The 16,691-nt window shown below is 47.4% G+C and overlaps 1 protein-coding gene across 1 annotated transcript in view; it reads right to left on the bottom strand.

Moving 5' to 3' along the window:
• LAMC2 (laminin subunit gamma 2) overlaps positions 1 to 16,691 on the bottom strand; it is a 56,910-nt gene that overhangs the window by 12,457 nt on the left and 27,762 nt on the right. The window contains exons 3-14 of the mRNA XM_027074381.2: positions 15,814 to 15,949; positions 12,753 to 12,851; positions 10,464 to 10,600; positions 9,611 to 9,733; positions 7,970 to 8,159; positions 6,873 to 6,985; positions 5,612 to 5,830; positions 4,796 to 4,978; positions 3,824 to 4,069; positions 1,771 to 1,916; positions 688 to 844; positions 225 to 430 (exon numbers count right to left, since the gene is read on the bottom strand). Of these exons, the coding sequence (XP_026930182.2) occupies positions 225 to 430; positions 688 to 844; positions 1,771 to 1,916; positions 3,824 to 4,069; positions 4,796 to 4,978; positions 5,612 to 5,830; positions 6,873 to 6,985; positions 7,970 to 8,159; positions 9,611 to 9,733; positions 10,464 to 10,600; positions 12,753 to 12,851; positions 15,814 to 15,949 (1,955 nt within the window). The remainder of the gene's footprint in view (positions 1 to 224; positions 431 to 687; positions 845 to 1,770; positions 1,917 to 3,823; positions 4,070 to 4,795; positions 4,979 to 5,611; positions 5,831 to 6,872; positions 6,986 to 7,969; positions 8,160 to 9,610; positions 9,734 to 10,463; positions 10,601 to 12,752; positions 12,852 to 15,813; positions 15,950 to 16,691) is intronic.

Below are 16,691 nucleotides of genomic sequence, written 5' to 3'. Positions count from 1 at the left end.
GAGCCAACAAGAGGGGTACGGTTAGTGAGAAACGAGCTAGGAAGAACACAAATGCAGTAAAACCGGGAATTACAAGAAGCCAGACAACACGAATAGTTGTGCCTGTTTCCAGAAACAGTCCAGCTACCTGCCAGGCGGACCTAAAAATGGGAGAGACGGAAAGTCTGCAGGGGGGTCTCCCGATAGAGCGGGGATCTTCAGTACTCTATCCCAGCAACACCTACAGTGTTTCTCAGGGAGGCCTCGCTTTCCTCCAGGCTCAGGCGCATCTGCGTGACCAGCCTGTGAGTATCTTGAACTCGGTTCTGATACTGACTGCCCAGGGCCCGAATTCTTTCCACAGCCCTCTTGAGGTCATCCAGGCGGCTCAGGTAGCTTTTCTCTTCACTCCTTGCCTTGGCCAGCTGGAGATTGAGAGATCTAATAGCACCTGGTACAGTAAGGAAAAGAAGGATGAGAACTTTCACAATCAGCACAGGGTAATCCAACGTGGAGGGTTGAAAAAGTTACTCTGGCTTAGGGCAAAATGGTAAAAACCCAGTAAATGAATGAATGCATGGTACTGCTTTCATTGCCATCAGTCAGGTCTCGGGAGAGTCCAGGATAGTCCTCCTCTCTGCAAGTGCTGGGCAGAGACCCCTGCTCAACTGATACCCACAGGAGATTATGGAAATCGGCCTTCATCACCTTCTGAAATCTGGGCTTCTCTCAGAATGTCCTGAAGGGTCTGCTCAGCTTGCCGCATCCTGCCTTCCAGCTCCGTGCTGGGCACTGCTCCACCACCACTCTGAGCCCTTGAAACCAGGGCCTCCAGGCTCTGGAGCTGCTGCCTAAACTGGTCCATCTGAAACCACATAGGAAAGAAGATCAGAACAGAAGGTGGAGATCACAGTCCAATACCAGGTACTCGGGAGGGATAATAGTTAAAAGCCCAGAAATGCTTGGCAGGTCATGGTAGTAGTTAGACTAGAGCCTAGACTCTAAGTTTGAATCCTGGCCCCCCTATTTATTAGCTGTGAGTGTGACCTCAGGCAAGTCACTTTTATCCATTAAATGAGGATAATATCTCCTAGTTATTTGGGCTAAGTTAGTACCTGTATAGGGCTTAGAACAGTGTCTGGAACAAAAAAGTGCTATAGAGGGCAGGTAAAACTGATAAATTAAAAAAAAGTTGAATTCTAATCTTCAGGGTTTGGGCCTTCTCTGCCTCCGCCCTTCACCCTAGGAAATAGTAACTAATAATTAACATCCATGTCCTTCTCTGGAATGTGAAAGAAATTTCTGGAGGCCATTCTTTGAACAGTCTTGACACCTTCTAGACTCCATGGATCTTCTATATATTTTTGTTTTGCAAAGGACCTCTCTTACAAATCCAACTAGAAAGTGGTATAAGTGGAAAGAGTACTGAATTCACAGGGAATTCAGGGTGGGATTCTTGGCTCCACTTGGCCATGTGACTGAAAAGTCGCAGATGTCCTGAGACTTGCTCAGTGAAAACGGATGTCAGAATACGTTCTCTTGCAAATTCAAAGTTATCAAGTGTACCAAATGAGACCGTATCTGCAAAAGGGTACTTTTGAAAAGTCTATTTAAGAGCATCTGAAACCTATTACTACATTTTAACATAGCAATTCTTAAAGCAACAAATAGTAATCCCCAAATCCCCACCCTCATCCCCAGGAGGCTAAGAGGGTCCTAGATTTGTGACAGACCCACCCAGTAGACACTTAGACTGTCCTTATGGGGGTGAGAGTTGGGTAACATGCACACCTGAATCTTCACTTGATTATAGCAAGCTGGGCAGCTGGTTAATGCTGCATGCTCACAGGTGAGGCCGCCATACCCTGGCTTGCAAACACAGCTGCCATCACTTCGGCACTCCCCAGGCTCTGAGCCCATTGGGTTGCAGTTGCAAGCTAGAGAGAAAAGACAAAGCATTCATATCAAGCGAATTCTAGAAACTGGAGTTATAGCAAAGGTAAAAGGATCAAGTCACCAATGGCAAAGAATCCTTCTTTGCCCTTGTCAGTTCACACTGTGCTAGATTCCTCTCTTGCCTGGGACTCCCAACTACATTTCCAATATAGAGCGAGCTTGGGAATCATCTAGTAAGTTTGGTGAACGTGTGGATAAAGAGGGACTACAACAGTGCATCCTTTCTGGTGGTGCTTTTTTCCTCCCGTTAAGTTGTAAAGCTGTTGGATATTCTGCAGGTGCTCTAGCTCACTTTATTTTATAGATGAAGAATAGGAGCTCAGAGGTTGAGTCATCTGTAGGTCACATGGCAAGTAAATGGCAAGCCAGAATGAGAACTTGGAAAAGAGGCAATGCTCTTTTCCTTTTGCTCTGCTGCCTTTTATGTAGGAAATGCAGTTAAAAAAAAGTATCTTTATTCATTCATACTGATTGAGCACCTATGTGCCACACTGTTCTAGGAGCAGAGGATAGAACAGTGGGTGAGGTAGTGCACTAAGGGAGTTAAAGTGATTCTCTTGGTTGCTCTATGACGCTCGTGAAATACTTGGCACATAATATCACATATGTAAGTGTCTTGTTACTTACATATTTTTGTCTTATTAGCATATGATCTCTTCGGGGGCTGGAACTGACCTATTCATTGCTATGCCCTAGCATCTAGTTCCATATATGGATACTTGGCAGGGATTTGACAAAAGATAGTTGAGTGAAGAAATGTATAGTTTAAAGCCAGTAAAGTCTCTTAATAACTCCTTATCGCTAGAGTTATTCTGTTTACAGTGTACTTTCTCATATGCTCTTCTATTTACAACCACTTTGAGCTAAATATTCATCCATATGAAGAAGCTGAGGCTCAGGTTAACTGCCATAACCAGTGTAATACAATAGGTAAAAAACTAGACTTGAACTCAGTACTGCAAAAATGGCATGTGGGCTCTTCCTATCATGGGGTACTTCCTAACCCACAGGGTTGGGGTTAGGGCAGGTGGGATCTCTGCCCCTGTGTGGAAGCCTCAGGTTGCACAGAGATCCTTAGGCATTTTCAGGGGTGGAGGTTCTGTGGGCTGGGCTCCCTGCAGACGTTACAAGGAACTGGGAGTCCTCCAATCTGGGTCCCCAGAGGCCCTCGTGGCTCTGTTATGATAAACAAGTCCCTGCATTCTGGGCATCAGGGCTGGTCTGGGACCTTTGCAACTGAGTGTAGGTCTGTGGGGGCAGGCCAGCTCCCTAGAACTGAACTTCTTGAATATATGACATCTGCAGAGGCTGGAAAGAAGGGCCGAGCGAGAGGACCCATGTGCACATTGGCGCTTTGATCTGAAGCAGCCCTGAGGAGTGCTCCCAGATAGCTGCTGCTTTGAAGCCAGGTCTCCTTAGTAGAACTTGAAACTGTTACCTTTGTCTACATCAATTACCCAGACTTCCTGAGAGGGTCTCTTAAACTGCTTCACAGCACCCCCCTTGCCACCTCCGTGTGTTCAGGCTTAGTCTCAGGTCCTTTCTTGCTGTCCTGTGAGAGGCTTTTGCCAACACTTCCTCTGCCAGCCTTGGAACCTGGCATACGACCTGGCCGCTTCACACCTCCTCTTCCACTCAGGAATGTAAGCCTGGCCTTCTCTACTTCTCCCACCCAGCTTTAACCCACTCGACACCCTCCAGCTCTGTCTTCCAGAACCCTGCTGAGGGGTCTTAAGGCCTTTGACCGGTGAAAAGTCCAAACTGTTCGTGGGCCAGTCGGTCAGAGAAACCACAGTAGCATCCTATTACCTGCTGCTGGCCCAGCTGATTTGTATGTTCTTACATGTGTGCACATGCACACGCCATCTGTCGAGGGATGCCGTCTTACCTCGACACTTGTCCGCTGGGTTGGTAGCCAAAGGGTCCCCAAAGTAGCCTGCTTTGCACCGGTCACAGTGGACACCAGCTGTGTTGTGGATGCACTTCAGACACCTGCCTGTCAGGCGGTCGCAGTTCCCGGAAGCACTGGGATCCACGTTGTTGTTGCACTGACAGGGCTGACAAGGCCTCACTGGGCCATGTTCCCCAAATGGGTCCCCAAAGTAGCCATCAGCACAGAGCTCACAGCGGGCACCTGGAAGAAACAAATGCCTGAGGCTGAGTGGTCATCTGTCGATGGCAAGAACAGGCACAGGGGCCTGGGTCCCAGTCACCCTCTGGAAGAGTCTCCCACCCTGGACCCCAGAACAATAGCAGGAGCAGGTGCCCAGGGCAGGAGGTCAGCTCTTCCATTCCATGGTGGTCCCAGATGTTAGAACACAGCAGCCCTACTAGGAGGCTTCCTGCCGATTAACTAGATGGTTGAGGAAGTCAGATTTATAGTACCATCACTGAGGCTGTTGCTGAAGAATGAACTTTCAGACTGCCCAGCAGACAAATGTGACATTTTTTTTTTAAAGTAACTTCTACATGCAACATGGGGCTCAAACCGACAACTCCAAGATCTAAGAGTTGCATGCTCTACTGACGGAGCCAGCCAGGTGCCCCAAGAGAGGTGGCATTTAAAATGCCACTAAGTTTCCCTTCTGTACTGCGGTTCATTTTGTCAAACTGAAGCCACATATTTCATCTGCAGCCTTCACCTCCTAATTACAAACCTCCTAAAACCGCATTGGCCACACATACATACCATACAAGACCATGCGCTGCCCTTCCTCACCTCTCGGGCATATTCTTCTCTTTAGAATGAGCCCGTTTACATGAACGCTAAGGAATTATAATTCCCCAGAATTTTTTTGGAAGAGCAGCTGTTGATGTGGATTTGTGGCATCAGGACAGGGAAGCAGGCCATGGGCCTTACCGGTGACCCCGTGGGGGCAGTTATTGCACACCACCTCCTCTGTCTCGGGCATCACGGAGCAGCTGAACCCGTTGCGGCAGGGGCACGGCTTGCAGCTGCGGGGGTCGTGTGGATCGTTGTAGAAACCAATAGGGCAGTCGGCACATTCGATGTCAAGATTTTCATCCCCTGAATAACAATCTCCTGGGAGGGAGCAAGAAAGGAGGGGCAGAGAAATGAGCAGGGTAAAACAATACACTTCCTTTAATATGGATGAGGCGTGGGAGGCAGAGCAGAGTGACCAAAACCTTCCTTTTTGAAGCTTTCTCCAAAGTGAGCACTGGCATTTACCTTTGCCTTAGTACCAACTCCAGACCTGGCCACGACCCTGAATCTCACCCTGGCTCTCCTACACTGAGACCTAGCTTCCTTTACCATCCATACCTCAATGCTGCTCCCCCAGTCCCCATGGCCTGAGGCCATTTGTCCACACATTCATTCAGACCCTGACATTGCCTTTGATGTCTCCATGCAATTCTTGAAACTCAACACCAACTACACCAACCCCCCTCCCCCCCCCCCACTGAACCCTGACAGCCATTTCCTGTAACCTGGTACCTTTCCCACAACCTTGTGGCATTTCCATAATGAAAAGGATTGAGTGTAATAAAGCTCCATGTCCATCCTGTCAGACTCCAGCCCCTACCTTCCTAACCCTTTCCCATCTCCAAAATGAGTTGAGGCAGGGTCTTTCTCACATAGCTCCGTTTCTTCCTCAGGAGTCCCCAGCCCCCTAGCAGTACCCCAGCCTCCTGGAACAGGTGTCTTTTCACTCACCTGTGTCTGGATCGCAGGCTCCTCCCCCTTGGCAGTTACATGGGATGCAGGTGCCAAAAGGTCCCAGTCTGGCAGAATCTCTTTTGTAGCCAGAAGCACAATCCTGGCAGAACTGCCCTTTGTACCCAACGGGACATACGCATTGTTCAACCCAGGGTGCTGGGGCTCCGGAGACGGGGCGAGCTGAAATCAGGGTCACGTTGTCAAGGTACCCAGTACCTGCAATACGGAGAACAGGTTTAGAAGCCAGCAGGTGGTGAGGTCTGAAGATCTAAAGTCAGGCCTCTCTCTAGATTTTAGATTTAACACCCTAACAAAGATGAGTGGCGTTCACTCACTATGCCACAGGTACAGCAGTCCGTCATGACTGACGCACATCAGAAAAGCCAGGGTTTAAATTCTGGTTCCACCCTCACCAACTGTGTGAAGTGGGTGGGCAAGTCGCATAACTTTACAACTGTTTCCTCAACTGTAGAAGTAAGAATGGTCTCTGCCTCCCATGTTGGTTGTGACATTAAATGGAACAACTGTGCATATGTTATGTGCTTGGTTCAAGGTAAAGATTCAATAAACTGTTAATAAACTGTTTCCTCTTAATGCAAATAAAGCAGGGATGATATAGAAATTATGCATGCCAGCTATGCTTCCTGTTTAAGTGTGGAGAAAGCTCAAACTCCCATATAAATCCAATTGGGATGAGGAATACCCCACATGTGAAGGTCAATAAACGGAGTTAACAGGGGTGCCTGGGTGGCTCAGTCGGTTGGGTATCCGACTTCTGCTCAGGTCATGACTTCACGTTTCCTGGGTTTGAGCCCCGTGCCGGGCTCTGTGCCGACAGCTCAAAGCCCGGAGCCTGCCTCGGATTCTGTCTCTGCCCCTCTTCTGCTAGTGCTGTCTCTCTCAAGAATAAAAATTAACAAACTTAAATATAAAAGTAACAGAATAAATGTGATGTCTGAACATGGTAGCCCTGAGTATAATCCCAAAGGAATTCCAGGAATAGAGGGCTCGTTGTGGATGCCATTGTCTAGCCTAAGGGAACATGCCCAATTGTTGCAGATCCTCTTCAAGTCCGCTTTCACCTAAATCTGGAGGCTCTTTTAAGCAAAGTAGCATCATTTCATTCTTCATTGGTGTTAACCTTCTTTTAGAGAAACATTACTTGTAACTTCCAGAATGTGAAAATTTAGACCCAGAGACTCGATCATAAACCATCCTGAAACAAAACCTAAAGAATTCATTTCCCTTCATCGCTTACTGTATTCTCCATAGGTAGCTCGGATCCGCAGGGCCGTGAGGTTACGCAGTAACCTCCGATACTCAAAGTAACTCAGCTGGGGGCTCCAGTTACTGCTTGGGCGTTCATTTAACCTGCAGGATTTAAAGCCAAAAGCTTAAAAATCCAACTCTTATCAAAATACACCCAAGAATGTGGGAACAGCTAAGCCCCTTCACAGCCCTGCCTAACCAGGGGGACGAAGGATGGGTAGCTGCATCTTTATAGGCATGAACTTGGAGTTTCCTCCCTCCGTGGGGGGAGGCAGTGATGGAGGGCACCTCAGTGTTGGAAGCCCAGCTCCAGGGCTCATGGCATCCGGTGATGGTCCAAGTCTTCAGAGCCCACTTCCTATTCTTGGCCACACAAAACTTAGTATCAGGAACATCTCTGAGTTCAAGAAGCCCTGACCCTCAAGGGAGCTGCCATTAGCTTTTGGTTTTAAATGACTTAGCACATTTCACTTACTCTCTCCAAGAGTCCGCTTTCACGTTCTACACTGCCCACGTCTTGATTTATCATTACAGTATCTGGCTGCATCAGATCACCAGCCCCTGCGCTCATCTTTCAGATTTTGGTTTGTGTTCCAGAAACAACCCCACCCCTTCTGTTTCACTCCCTGACCTCACTTCTCACCATATTCCTGTCCCCAACTCCACACTTCACTCCTGCATCACTGCTTAGAATTTCCTACTGCACAAAACCTCCTCGAGCATGACTTAACTGCCTCTGCCTGGCTAACCTTCCCCCAACCCCTCCTTCTTTCCTTAGAAAACTGTTCATGTGTCATGTGTTCTTGGGAAGCTGTCCGTGACCACTCCAGTGTGGGTTATATGTGTCTCCTCTGTTCAAAATATCTGTGCCCACCTTGTCCATCTGGTCACTTTCAAGCCACACTGTAATACTGTTTTTTCTCCCGTTAGCTTGTCAGGGGCTTTAGGGCAGGAAGCACATCCTGTTTCTGTATATAATACCATGTCTGGTATGTGAAAGGTGCTCAGAAAAGCTTGTTAAATGAACAAAGGAACTGGACTTCAATCAGTTTTGGTGTTTGACCTGTGTGTAGTCACTCTTCTTACCTGAACGTGTAAGTCTTGGTGATCCCACATGGCAGTGTCTTGCCACGTGGCATCAAGGGAGCTGTGACCCGCAGACCAGCACCTTCCAGGATCACATCGTGAGCAGATGGGTGTCTGCCTCCCCTGTCCACACGGTAGTCAAAGGACAGGGTTTGCCCATAGCTCACCTGTTGATTCCCAAGAAATTTGGCTATGAAACAGAATTTGAAAAGATTGAGATCAGTGTGAAGCTGGAGAAGCAAACGAGCAAGCAAGTTTGGCATGAATGTTGGTGATTTCTGTGGGAGTCCTGTGTTTGCCAGTGTATCGCCCTGCCCCAGACCACCCTTCCAGAAGAGCCAGCTCATGGACATGGCTATACTGCTATTGGTTACAAAGGAGGGTTCGTTACTAAAATGCTAAAAGGGCCTCGTTATAAGACCATTCCACTTATTAGATGATGTATAAAGATCCGAGGTATGTTGGCAATAGTACCCTCTGTTACATACACTTCATAGTTCAGACATCGTTACATTTGGTGTTAATTCTTGGAGGTATTATTCCCATTTGACAGCTGAGGGAGTTGAAATTTAGAAATGTTAAGAGGACAACTTGCCTAGATACTGCATATTAACTGACGTGAGTTAACGATTTTAATTTATAAAGGGTTAAAACTTTGAGCAATGCCTTATTTTCACTTTTCCACCTGCTTCTCAGTAGGTCCACAGATTTGACCACTATTTTGTCTTGGTGGGAAGCCTAGAAACTTCCCACTTGATTAAAGTAGGAACTGCAGCCAGACTCTGGCTGCCTGATACAGTCCTGTTCTTTTTTTTTTTTAATCAAAACATATACATTTTTTCAGGAATAGAATTTAGTGATTCATCACTTATGTATAATAGCCAGTGTTCATCCCAACCAGTGTCCTCCTTAATTCCCCTCGCCCCTTTGGCCCTCCCCCCCCCCCCCAACCCACCCAACATGCCACCAGCAATCCTCAGTTTTTCTGTATTTAGGAGTCCCTTATGGTTTGTCTCCCTCTGTTTTTATATTATTTTTACTTCCCTTCCCTTATGTTCACCTGTTTCGTATCTTAAGTTTCACATGAGTGAAATCATGTGACTGCCCTTGACTTCTTTCTGACTTTAGCATAATACATTCTAGTTCCATCCACGTTGTTGCAAATGGCAAGATTTCATTTTTTTATCACTAATATTCCATTGAATATATATACCACATCTTCATGCATTGGTCAATGGACATCTGGGCTCTTTCCATACCTTGGTTCTTATTGGTCGTGCTATTGGCTATAATTATAGTGCTGCTATAAACACTGGGGTGCATGTGCCCCTTTGAAACATCACTTCTGTATCCTCTGGATGAATACCTAGTGCAATTGCCCGGTCATAGGGTAGTTCTATTTTTAACTTTTTGAGGAACCCCCATACTGTTTTCCAGAGTGGCTGTACTAGTTTGCATTCCCACACAGCCCTGTTCTGTTGTGCCATGACTTTGTCAATAGGGCTGAAGCTCCAACCATCGTCTGGAGATAGTGTTCAAAACAGCAATGAGTGACCCGGTTTTCACATTCTCTACCTCCATTTTTCTATCATGACTTCGAGTCTTAAAAGTTGGATTCTATAAGAAAAATACCATATGTACCAGGAGCTACAAAGTAGACAGGGTCTGATCGTCGTGCAGAGCTAAACACATCTCGATGGCGTTGTGACCACTGCAGCTTTGCAGGAGCCCCATATCTTTGGACAGCCTTCCAGCCGTCAACATCTGAAACACAAAATCACTCTGCATTCAGACAAACCTCTTCATCTATTGAGTTGAACAAGACAAGACTTGATTGCCAAAAAGTCCTAGAGGTGAATAACTAGTGGGGTTTTCTTAATAGTTCCACACTTCCCTGTGCCCTTCTCTACTTGGGCTTCAAATTCACCTCCCACCCCGCAGCTGCTTTGACTTGAGTTTGATTCTTGTAATTCATACTTTTATTTACATAAGTTCTGGCCTTAGTTTCTCTTTGAACATATTAGACCCTCTTAACTAAGCTGAAATCCTATCCATCTCCTATGTTTTTATGGTGTTTTGTAGCTTGGTAACTAATTTCACATATATTGCATGTAATGTATGTGAAAGCAGTGTTAGTGTTATTAGTATTATCACATAACCCCCCCCCCCCGCCGCTGCCCCCATCCAAATGAAAGACTCTTTTGTGGTTTTAAAATACATGGAGATGGGAAATGCCAGGGACATGAAAATTTGGTCTCTTTAGTTATTTTACATTTTTCATGTGCTAATATAAGGAAACTGTTCAGGTAGGACTTTTTCAAGTCATTAGGATCTGTCTTATTGCTCTGACCAAATAATGTATGTTAAAAGCTAGAAGAGAAATGCTAAAGATCAGTCAAGAGTCCCGTGCTATGATGAGGGAGGGAGGTTGTCTGTATAAACACAAAGCCCTATACAATATTAAAAACAGAATTCTAGAAACAGGACACTTTACCTTGATGGAAAGTAGAGATGATTTTATGGACACTGTAGTCTCCAGAGCTGTGGCAGTTGGCTGAATGCCCATAGCAAAAACACTGGGTGCAGCCCTCGGGGTTTCCCCCATCCAGGTGATAGTAACCCGGTCGACACCTGTAGCAGCATTTTAGAAATCGGGACAATGTTATGGGTTACTTCTTAGTTCATATAGAGAACATGACGACTGATCTTTCTCTCCCACCTGGCCCTGTTAATTCCCAGAGCTAGGAAATCCTAAGTTACACGTACCACCCTCACTCCCAAACCTGATGGACAATCACAGCCGCCCACTGAGACAGCATGAACATTCACTTTCCCTCTGGTAGAGCAGAATCACATTTGACTTGGTGGTCTGGGAACTTAGTGATTTTTCCATTCGTGCTGAGGAATTGAGTGGAGGCCACATGAGCAGGACAAAAAGAGTCAGGGCAAGAGTATGTAGAGCTGGCCCTGTCTTAGGGAAAGTGTCTGGAGGCAAAAGAGTGGGAGGTTGGAGGCCAGGCAAGGAAAGGCAAACACCCGGGTCCCAGCACCCCCTCAGCTGTACTGACCCGCGGGAAATACCAGGTGCTGCCCACCATCCCTGCCCCTTAACCTGGGCTCTGGCCCACAGGGGAAGGGGCAGGTGAAGGTATGACAAAGAAGGATGGCTCTCCACAAAAGCAAGATGTAGGCTGGCATCCCACCTGCCAGTAGCTTCTCTGAGGACCACAGCTACCAGGCAAGTTGCAGATGTTGGGGTCACAGAGAAGAAGGAAAAACTGGGGAGGACTTGTTTCTCCATTTGAGTTAGTTACATCCTTCTACATGAAATAATAGTTTCAACTATCATTTATTTAGCACTTATTTCCAATGTTCTTAGATGAAGACACCCAGGTCAGGGAGGTTAAGAAACTTGTTCGAGGTCCTATAGCTGGTAGGTGACTGAGGCAAGATTCAAACCAGGTACATCTGCCTCTAAGTCATGTGGTCTAATCCATGGGACCCTGTGTTGGGAGTCTGTTCGTTGTGCAAAATCACAGAAAAGCAGGTTGGCTGTGAACAGTAAATGCTTCAGAGAATAGCTGTAAGTAAGCATTCTTTTTTCTCTAGAGAGCAAAGGCTTAAAAAAAATATGGTTTCTGTGGACGAAACCTGTAGGTTAAAAGGGATTGGAAGGAAGGGAGGGGCACAGAAAGTGAGGGGAAGGAACTGAGGGAAATCAGGCAAAACTAAACAGTGTTTAGGGATGTACTTGGGTAATAACTTATGAAGAAAAGGAAGCAATTACACAGGTCGGAATAGTGGTCACTTCTAGAAAGGAGGGTGTCGTCAGTTGAGATGGCAAATTTTTAGTGAAGGTCTATTTCTTACAATCAATTGGTGATGCTGATGACATTTATGGTATGTGCTTTTCTATTTCTGTCCTACACTTTGAACTTAAAAACCTTTCAACAAGTGACTCCTCTTTTCATGCTTTTCCATACCCCCACCTCAGCCCCAAGGAACTCCCTGAAAACACAAGCTGGGAATGTATCTGGAATTTTCTCTGCCCAGGTATAAGTGATTGTCAGAATGGCAAAGAACTGCTTTCTTTAAGGAAATGAGAAGAAAGCCTTTACTGCCTTTACCTCTTGGGCCAGCCTCACAGCACTCAGCTCACAACAATCTTAAAGGAGAGAAGAGTTTTAGAAGTCTGGGCAGTCTGTCCTTAAGGAATATCTTGCAAGCAGCGACTGAGGGTGGATCGCTGTTTACTGTGCCACCTGCCCCAACATGGCTTGGGGCCCAACGGGCTCGTACGTCTCCCGGCTCATGTGTGTGCATGTAACCACTGGTTCTGCCCCTGGGCGGCTCCTTTTCTGCACACGATGGTTCTATATGGCCATACACGGAGATCTTTCCTCTTACAAGCATTTTCCCAACGTGCTTGATTAGGCCAGGTCTTTTCTGGGGCCCAGCTGAGTCATGTGACCTTACTGCATACCACCTTATATGGGAGCACCTAGGATTCGGAGTCAGCTGGCAAGGGGACTCACTGGGGCCCTGTACCTCTGCAGCCCTTGTAAACAGAAGGGGCCCACGGCAAGAGCATAGAGTCCAGTGAGACTCGGGGGCTCCGTGGTATTTTTTTAAAAGGCAAGTTTTTGAGGACAGAGGGCAGGACCGAGGTCCTCAGCATTTAAGTGTCCCTTTTCCACAACCACACTCGGAGGACAAAGCCTCATGCTAGTTGCCGGGAGACTCTCCCTCCCTGCTGTGTCTGAAGGGCCACGGCTACACACACCTATCACAGCGCTCTCCGGTGACAGCTGGCTTGCAGACGCAGCGGCCTTCGTCACAGGGCCCCGAGATGCCAGCTGGCTCGCAGTCACACTTGGAGTCTCTGGGAAAGAAGAAAAAGAAAATGAGGGGTGTGTTTCCAAGGGCTTCTCAACCACACACCTAAAGATCAGGGGCTCACAAGCAAATGTCAGCAACTTAAGTTTTTCATCTTCCCTGATGCCTCCTTCAGCCATCTTTATCGGTGCTAATCTCTCGCAGACCCCGTAAGGGCTCATTTGTCTGTGTTCCTGCTCCTCTGATGGCGACAGCCAGTCCGTGAACTGTCTGCTACCCAGCCCTAAGGAGAGAAGGGGATTGCGCCAGAATGTGAACCAAATTCCTCACTAAGCTGGGTAGTTTGGCTTGGTTTGGTTGACTGTTTGGTTCAGTCGCTTTCTCGTCCTTTGCTTCTCTATTGCTTGATTCAGTGATGACTGCTTTCATCAGGACTGATCCCATCTACTTGGTATTGTATTTAATAGCTCTTTCTCTTGCTAATACTCCTATCAAGACACAATTCTCATTCCATGCAATTTAAAATGTACAACTGAAGGGGCGCCTGGGCAGTTCAGTCGGTTGAGCATCTAACTTTGGCTCAGATCATGATCTCACAGCTAGTGGGTTCGAGCCCCGCTCCGGGCTCTGTGCTAACAGCTCAGAGCCTGGAGCCTGCTTTTAGATTCTCTCTCTCTCTCTCTCTCTGCCCCTTCCTTGTGCTCTCTCTCTCAAAAACATTAAAAAAATTTTAATGTACAATTCAATGGCTTTTAGTAGGTTCTCAGAATTATACAACCATCTCCATTTTAGAACACTCCCATCACTCCAAAAAAAAAAACCAAACAAAACAACCTGTGCCCTTAGCAATCACCCTCCACTTCCTTCCCTCCCAGCCCAGGCAACCACAAATCCACCTGCTGTCTCTATAGATCTGCCTGCTCTAAACATTATCTATAAATGGAATCCTACAATCTTCGGCCTTTTTGTGTTTGGCTTCTTTCACTTAGTATGTTTTCAAGGTTCATCCAGGTATCAATTTTTTATGGCTGAATACAGTTCTGTCATATGGATAGACTACATTTTGTTTATCCATTCAACAGCTGATGGACATTTGGGTTTAGCTATCATGAATAATGCTACAAACATTTGTGTACAAGTTTCTATGCAGAGATGGATGTTTTCATATTTCTTGAGTGTATTTCTAGGAGTGGAATTGCCGAGTTTGGTGGTGGTTTTTTTCCTTTTTTGCAAGACATTCTCAGTGGAGTCAATGTTTCCATTTAATTTTGATGCAATCTGTCTCGTGCAGACCAGTGCTTTGGCTAGTAACTAGTGTCACTCAGATGGGCACATAGTCATATGTGCCTATATTGTGGGTCTAAAGCCAAATATGCTGTCTTTTCCCTACTGTTCTGTTCCTCTTCTGACTTCCCTTTGATCCCATCCAAATCCTACCCAAGCCTGGATTGGACTCCCCTCACCCCCTCACATTTCTCATCCAATCAGATTCCAGGTCCTGTCAGGCTCCCTGAAGATCCCTTCCCCAGTGTGGGAAAGTGGATCTTTCACTTGCAAGGGTCCCCTCCTGTCCTTAGCCCCACCACATGACTAACTGGACCCTCTGACAAACATTATACAACATCTAGTGGTTGCTAAGCACCAGAGACACTAAGAAATGGGGTCCTGGTCTCTAGGAGTCTCAAGGCAGGGCAGAGCTTGAACAACGATGGCAGTGGAGCATAAGGCCAGCTGGAGCCAAGCAGGAGCACAGCCTGTGTGCCTCCCCCCGCTCTGGGCACTGGGAACACAGTAGTGAACAAGACAAAGCCGACATGGAGCTTCCAGTCTAGTGGGAGAGACAATACATAAAGAAAATGAAGGATGTGAAGTAACAATGGTCAGAACACAGAAGGTGGAGAGGCCTCTGTGGAGAGTGGATGAGGTGAGGATAGAGCCTGTGAAACTCCCTGTGGCCCTGTAGGAAGCAGGAGTGCTCTAGGCCAGGTCCAAGATCACTTGGCTTAGCTCCTCTGAAGAAGGGAAGGCAGGCTGGTAGGGCTGGAGTGCAGGGGGCCAGGGGGAGAGGGGTGAGAAAGCCAGGGAGAGCTCACTGCTGACGGCACAGAGGGCAGAGGATGTTGTAGGGCCCTGCTGGGCCTGCATAAGAAGTTTGTCTCATTCAGAGTGGGAAAGGGAGCTACTTGAAGGGTTGCAAGCAAAATGATATCATCGACTTCATATTTTATAAAGCATTTCCAAAGGGACACTGGACTGAGGGAAGGGTCTCTGAAGACCATGTAAAAGGGGCAGGGAAGGCCGGAAGAGAACAGTCTGTGTGGAGGCCCAACGGGTGAGAGAACTTGGGACAGTGGTCACCAGGCCGGTGCAAGCATGGCTGGAGGGCGTTCTCCCACGGGCAAGGTGCTGGAAAAGGGGGCAAACGGGAAATGATCCTCTGTGGGCACCCCCTAGCTAATGGCTTCCCTGCCAAACTCCCCTTCCCCTAGTGTCTGTCTGCTGGCTCTGCAGCTCTGTGGACTGCTTAGGTGACTGATAATGTGTGCTCCCTCCTCTTCCAGAAAAGCCTCTGAAGAGGGACGGAGGACGCTTCAAACTATAGGAATAAAATAGTGCAGAAAAATTTCTCTAGCCCAGTTCATGTTGGGTTGAAATGGGTCCCAGGTAAGAATCTGAAGGACTCTTTACCTCCATCCTGGTTCATCTAAACTGCGGGCAATCCTCAGGGTGGAGAACGTGGGTTCCAGAGCCAAAACTCTGGGCCTAAATATTAGTCCACCCTCACCAGTAATATTGGGCAAACTTAACCTCCTGGGGGGCAAATTTCGGTCTTTAACATGAGCTAATCCCAGCCTCCAAGGGTTATTGTGAGGATCACGTGCCATAACCCACATGAAGTCCTCAAGCAGCGTTTGGCACACAGTTAGTACTCAGTAAAGTGGCCACTGATGTCACGGTCATTGTCATCACTCATGGCAGAAGCTGCAGTAGTGGGTGCAGGTGCTTACAGTGGCCTCTGGTCCTGGGTGCACCCAGCATCGGTGAGTGTGTGGAAGCCTGGCAGACACCGGTCACACCTGTCTCCTGTCACACCTGGTTTACAGCTGCACCGTCCAGAGTTGTCACATCGAGTGCTGAGAGCACCTGTAACCCGACGGGGCGGGGGGAAGGGAAGAAGAAAAGGAAATACTTAATCTATTTGGCATTAGGAAACAACTGTGTGGCCCCGTGGGAGCACAAGGAATATCCACCACCTGCTGCCGCTAATAATTCCACATTGTCTGAGTACATGTCCACCCACCGGGGCAAGGTTTCACGGCCAAGGATGGCTTCTTCAGGCGAAGAAGCAGAAATTACTCTTGAAGGCAGGCATTTTTACTTAGTATCTGTTCTGATTTGAACATTAGTGTGTAGGCCACTGCCTTGTAAGTTGAATCCTGGAGATCTCAAGGAGAGGGAAAATTTGAGCACATCAGCCTCCTCAAAGAGAGTCGGTAGGAGAAAGTGAGCAACGTCTTCCCTTATTCCTGGCAGGCAAAAGCTGTATTTTAAGTGTCCATGCTTGAACAGTGTGATTGAGTGTGAAGAGGCTTCCTAATCTAAAATCTGTACCTACCCAGAGCGGAAGACCTTCTCGTCCTTGGTGCTATCTCCCCTTCCCTGTGCATCGTACCTGCTTAGTACATATGGCATTTGCCCTGTGATCAGTTTTGTACAGACGTGCTCGTACTGGTCAGCGGGCCCCCTGACTGAGCGTTGCTGAGAGAACGGTGCTGAGGACAGCAACTGTGCCACTACGGAAGCCGGACTCTTCTCCATTCTCACTGCCTTCCCTTCCCCCGCCACAGTTCAAGCCTCTGTCTTTTCTCCCAGGACCCGGCCTCCC

This window comes from Acinonyx jubatus, chromosome E4 (genome assembly GCF_027475565.1).
Source record: "Acinonyx jubatus isolate Ajub_Pintada_27869175 chromosome E4, VMU_Ajub_asm_v1.0, whole genome shotgun sequence".
NCBI lineage: Eukaryota > Metazoa > Chordata > Mammalia > Carnivora > Felidae > Acinonyx > Acinonyx jubatus.
The sequence above is the reverse complement of the archived record's forward strand: the minus strand, read 5'-3'. Positions and strand labels throughout refer to the sequence as shown.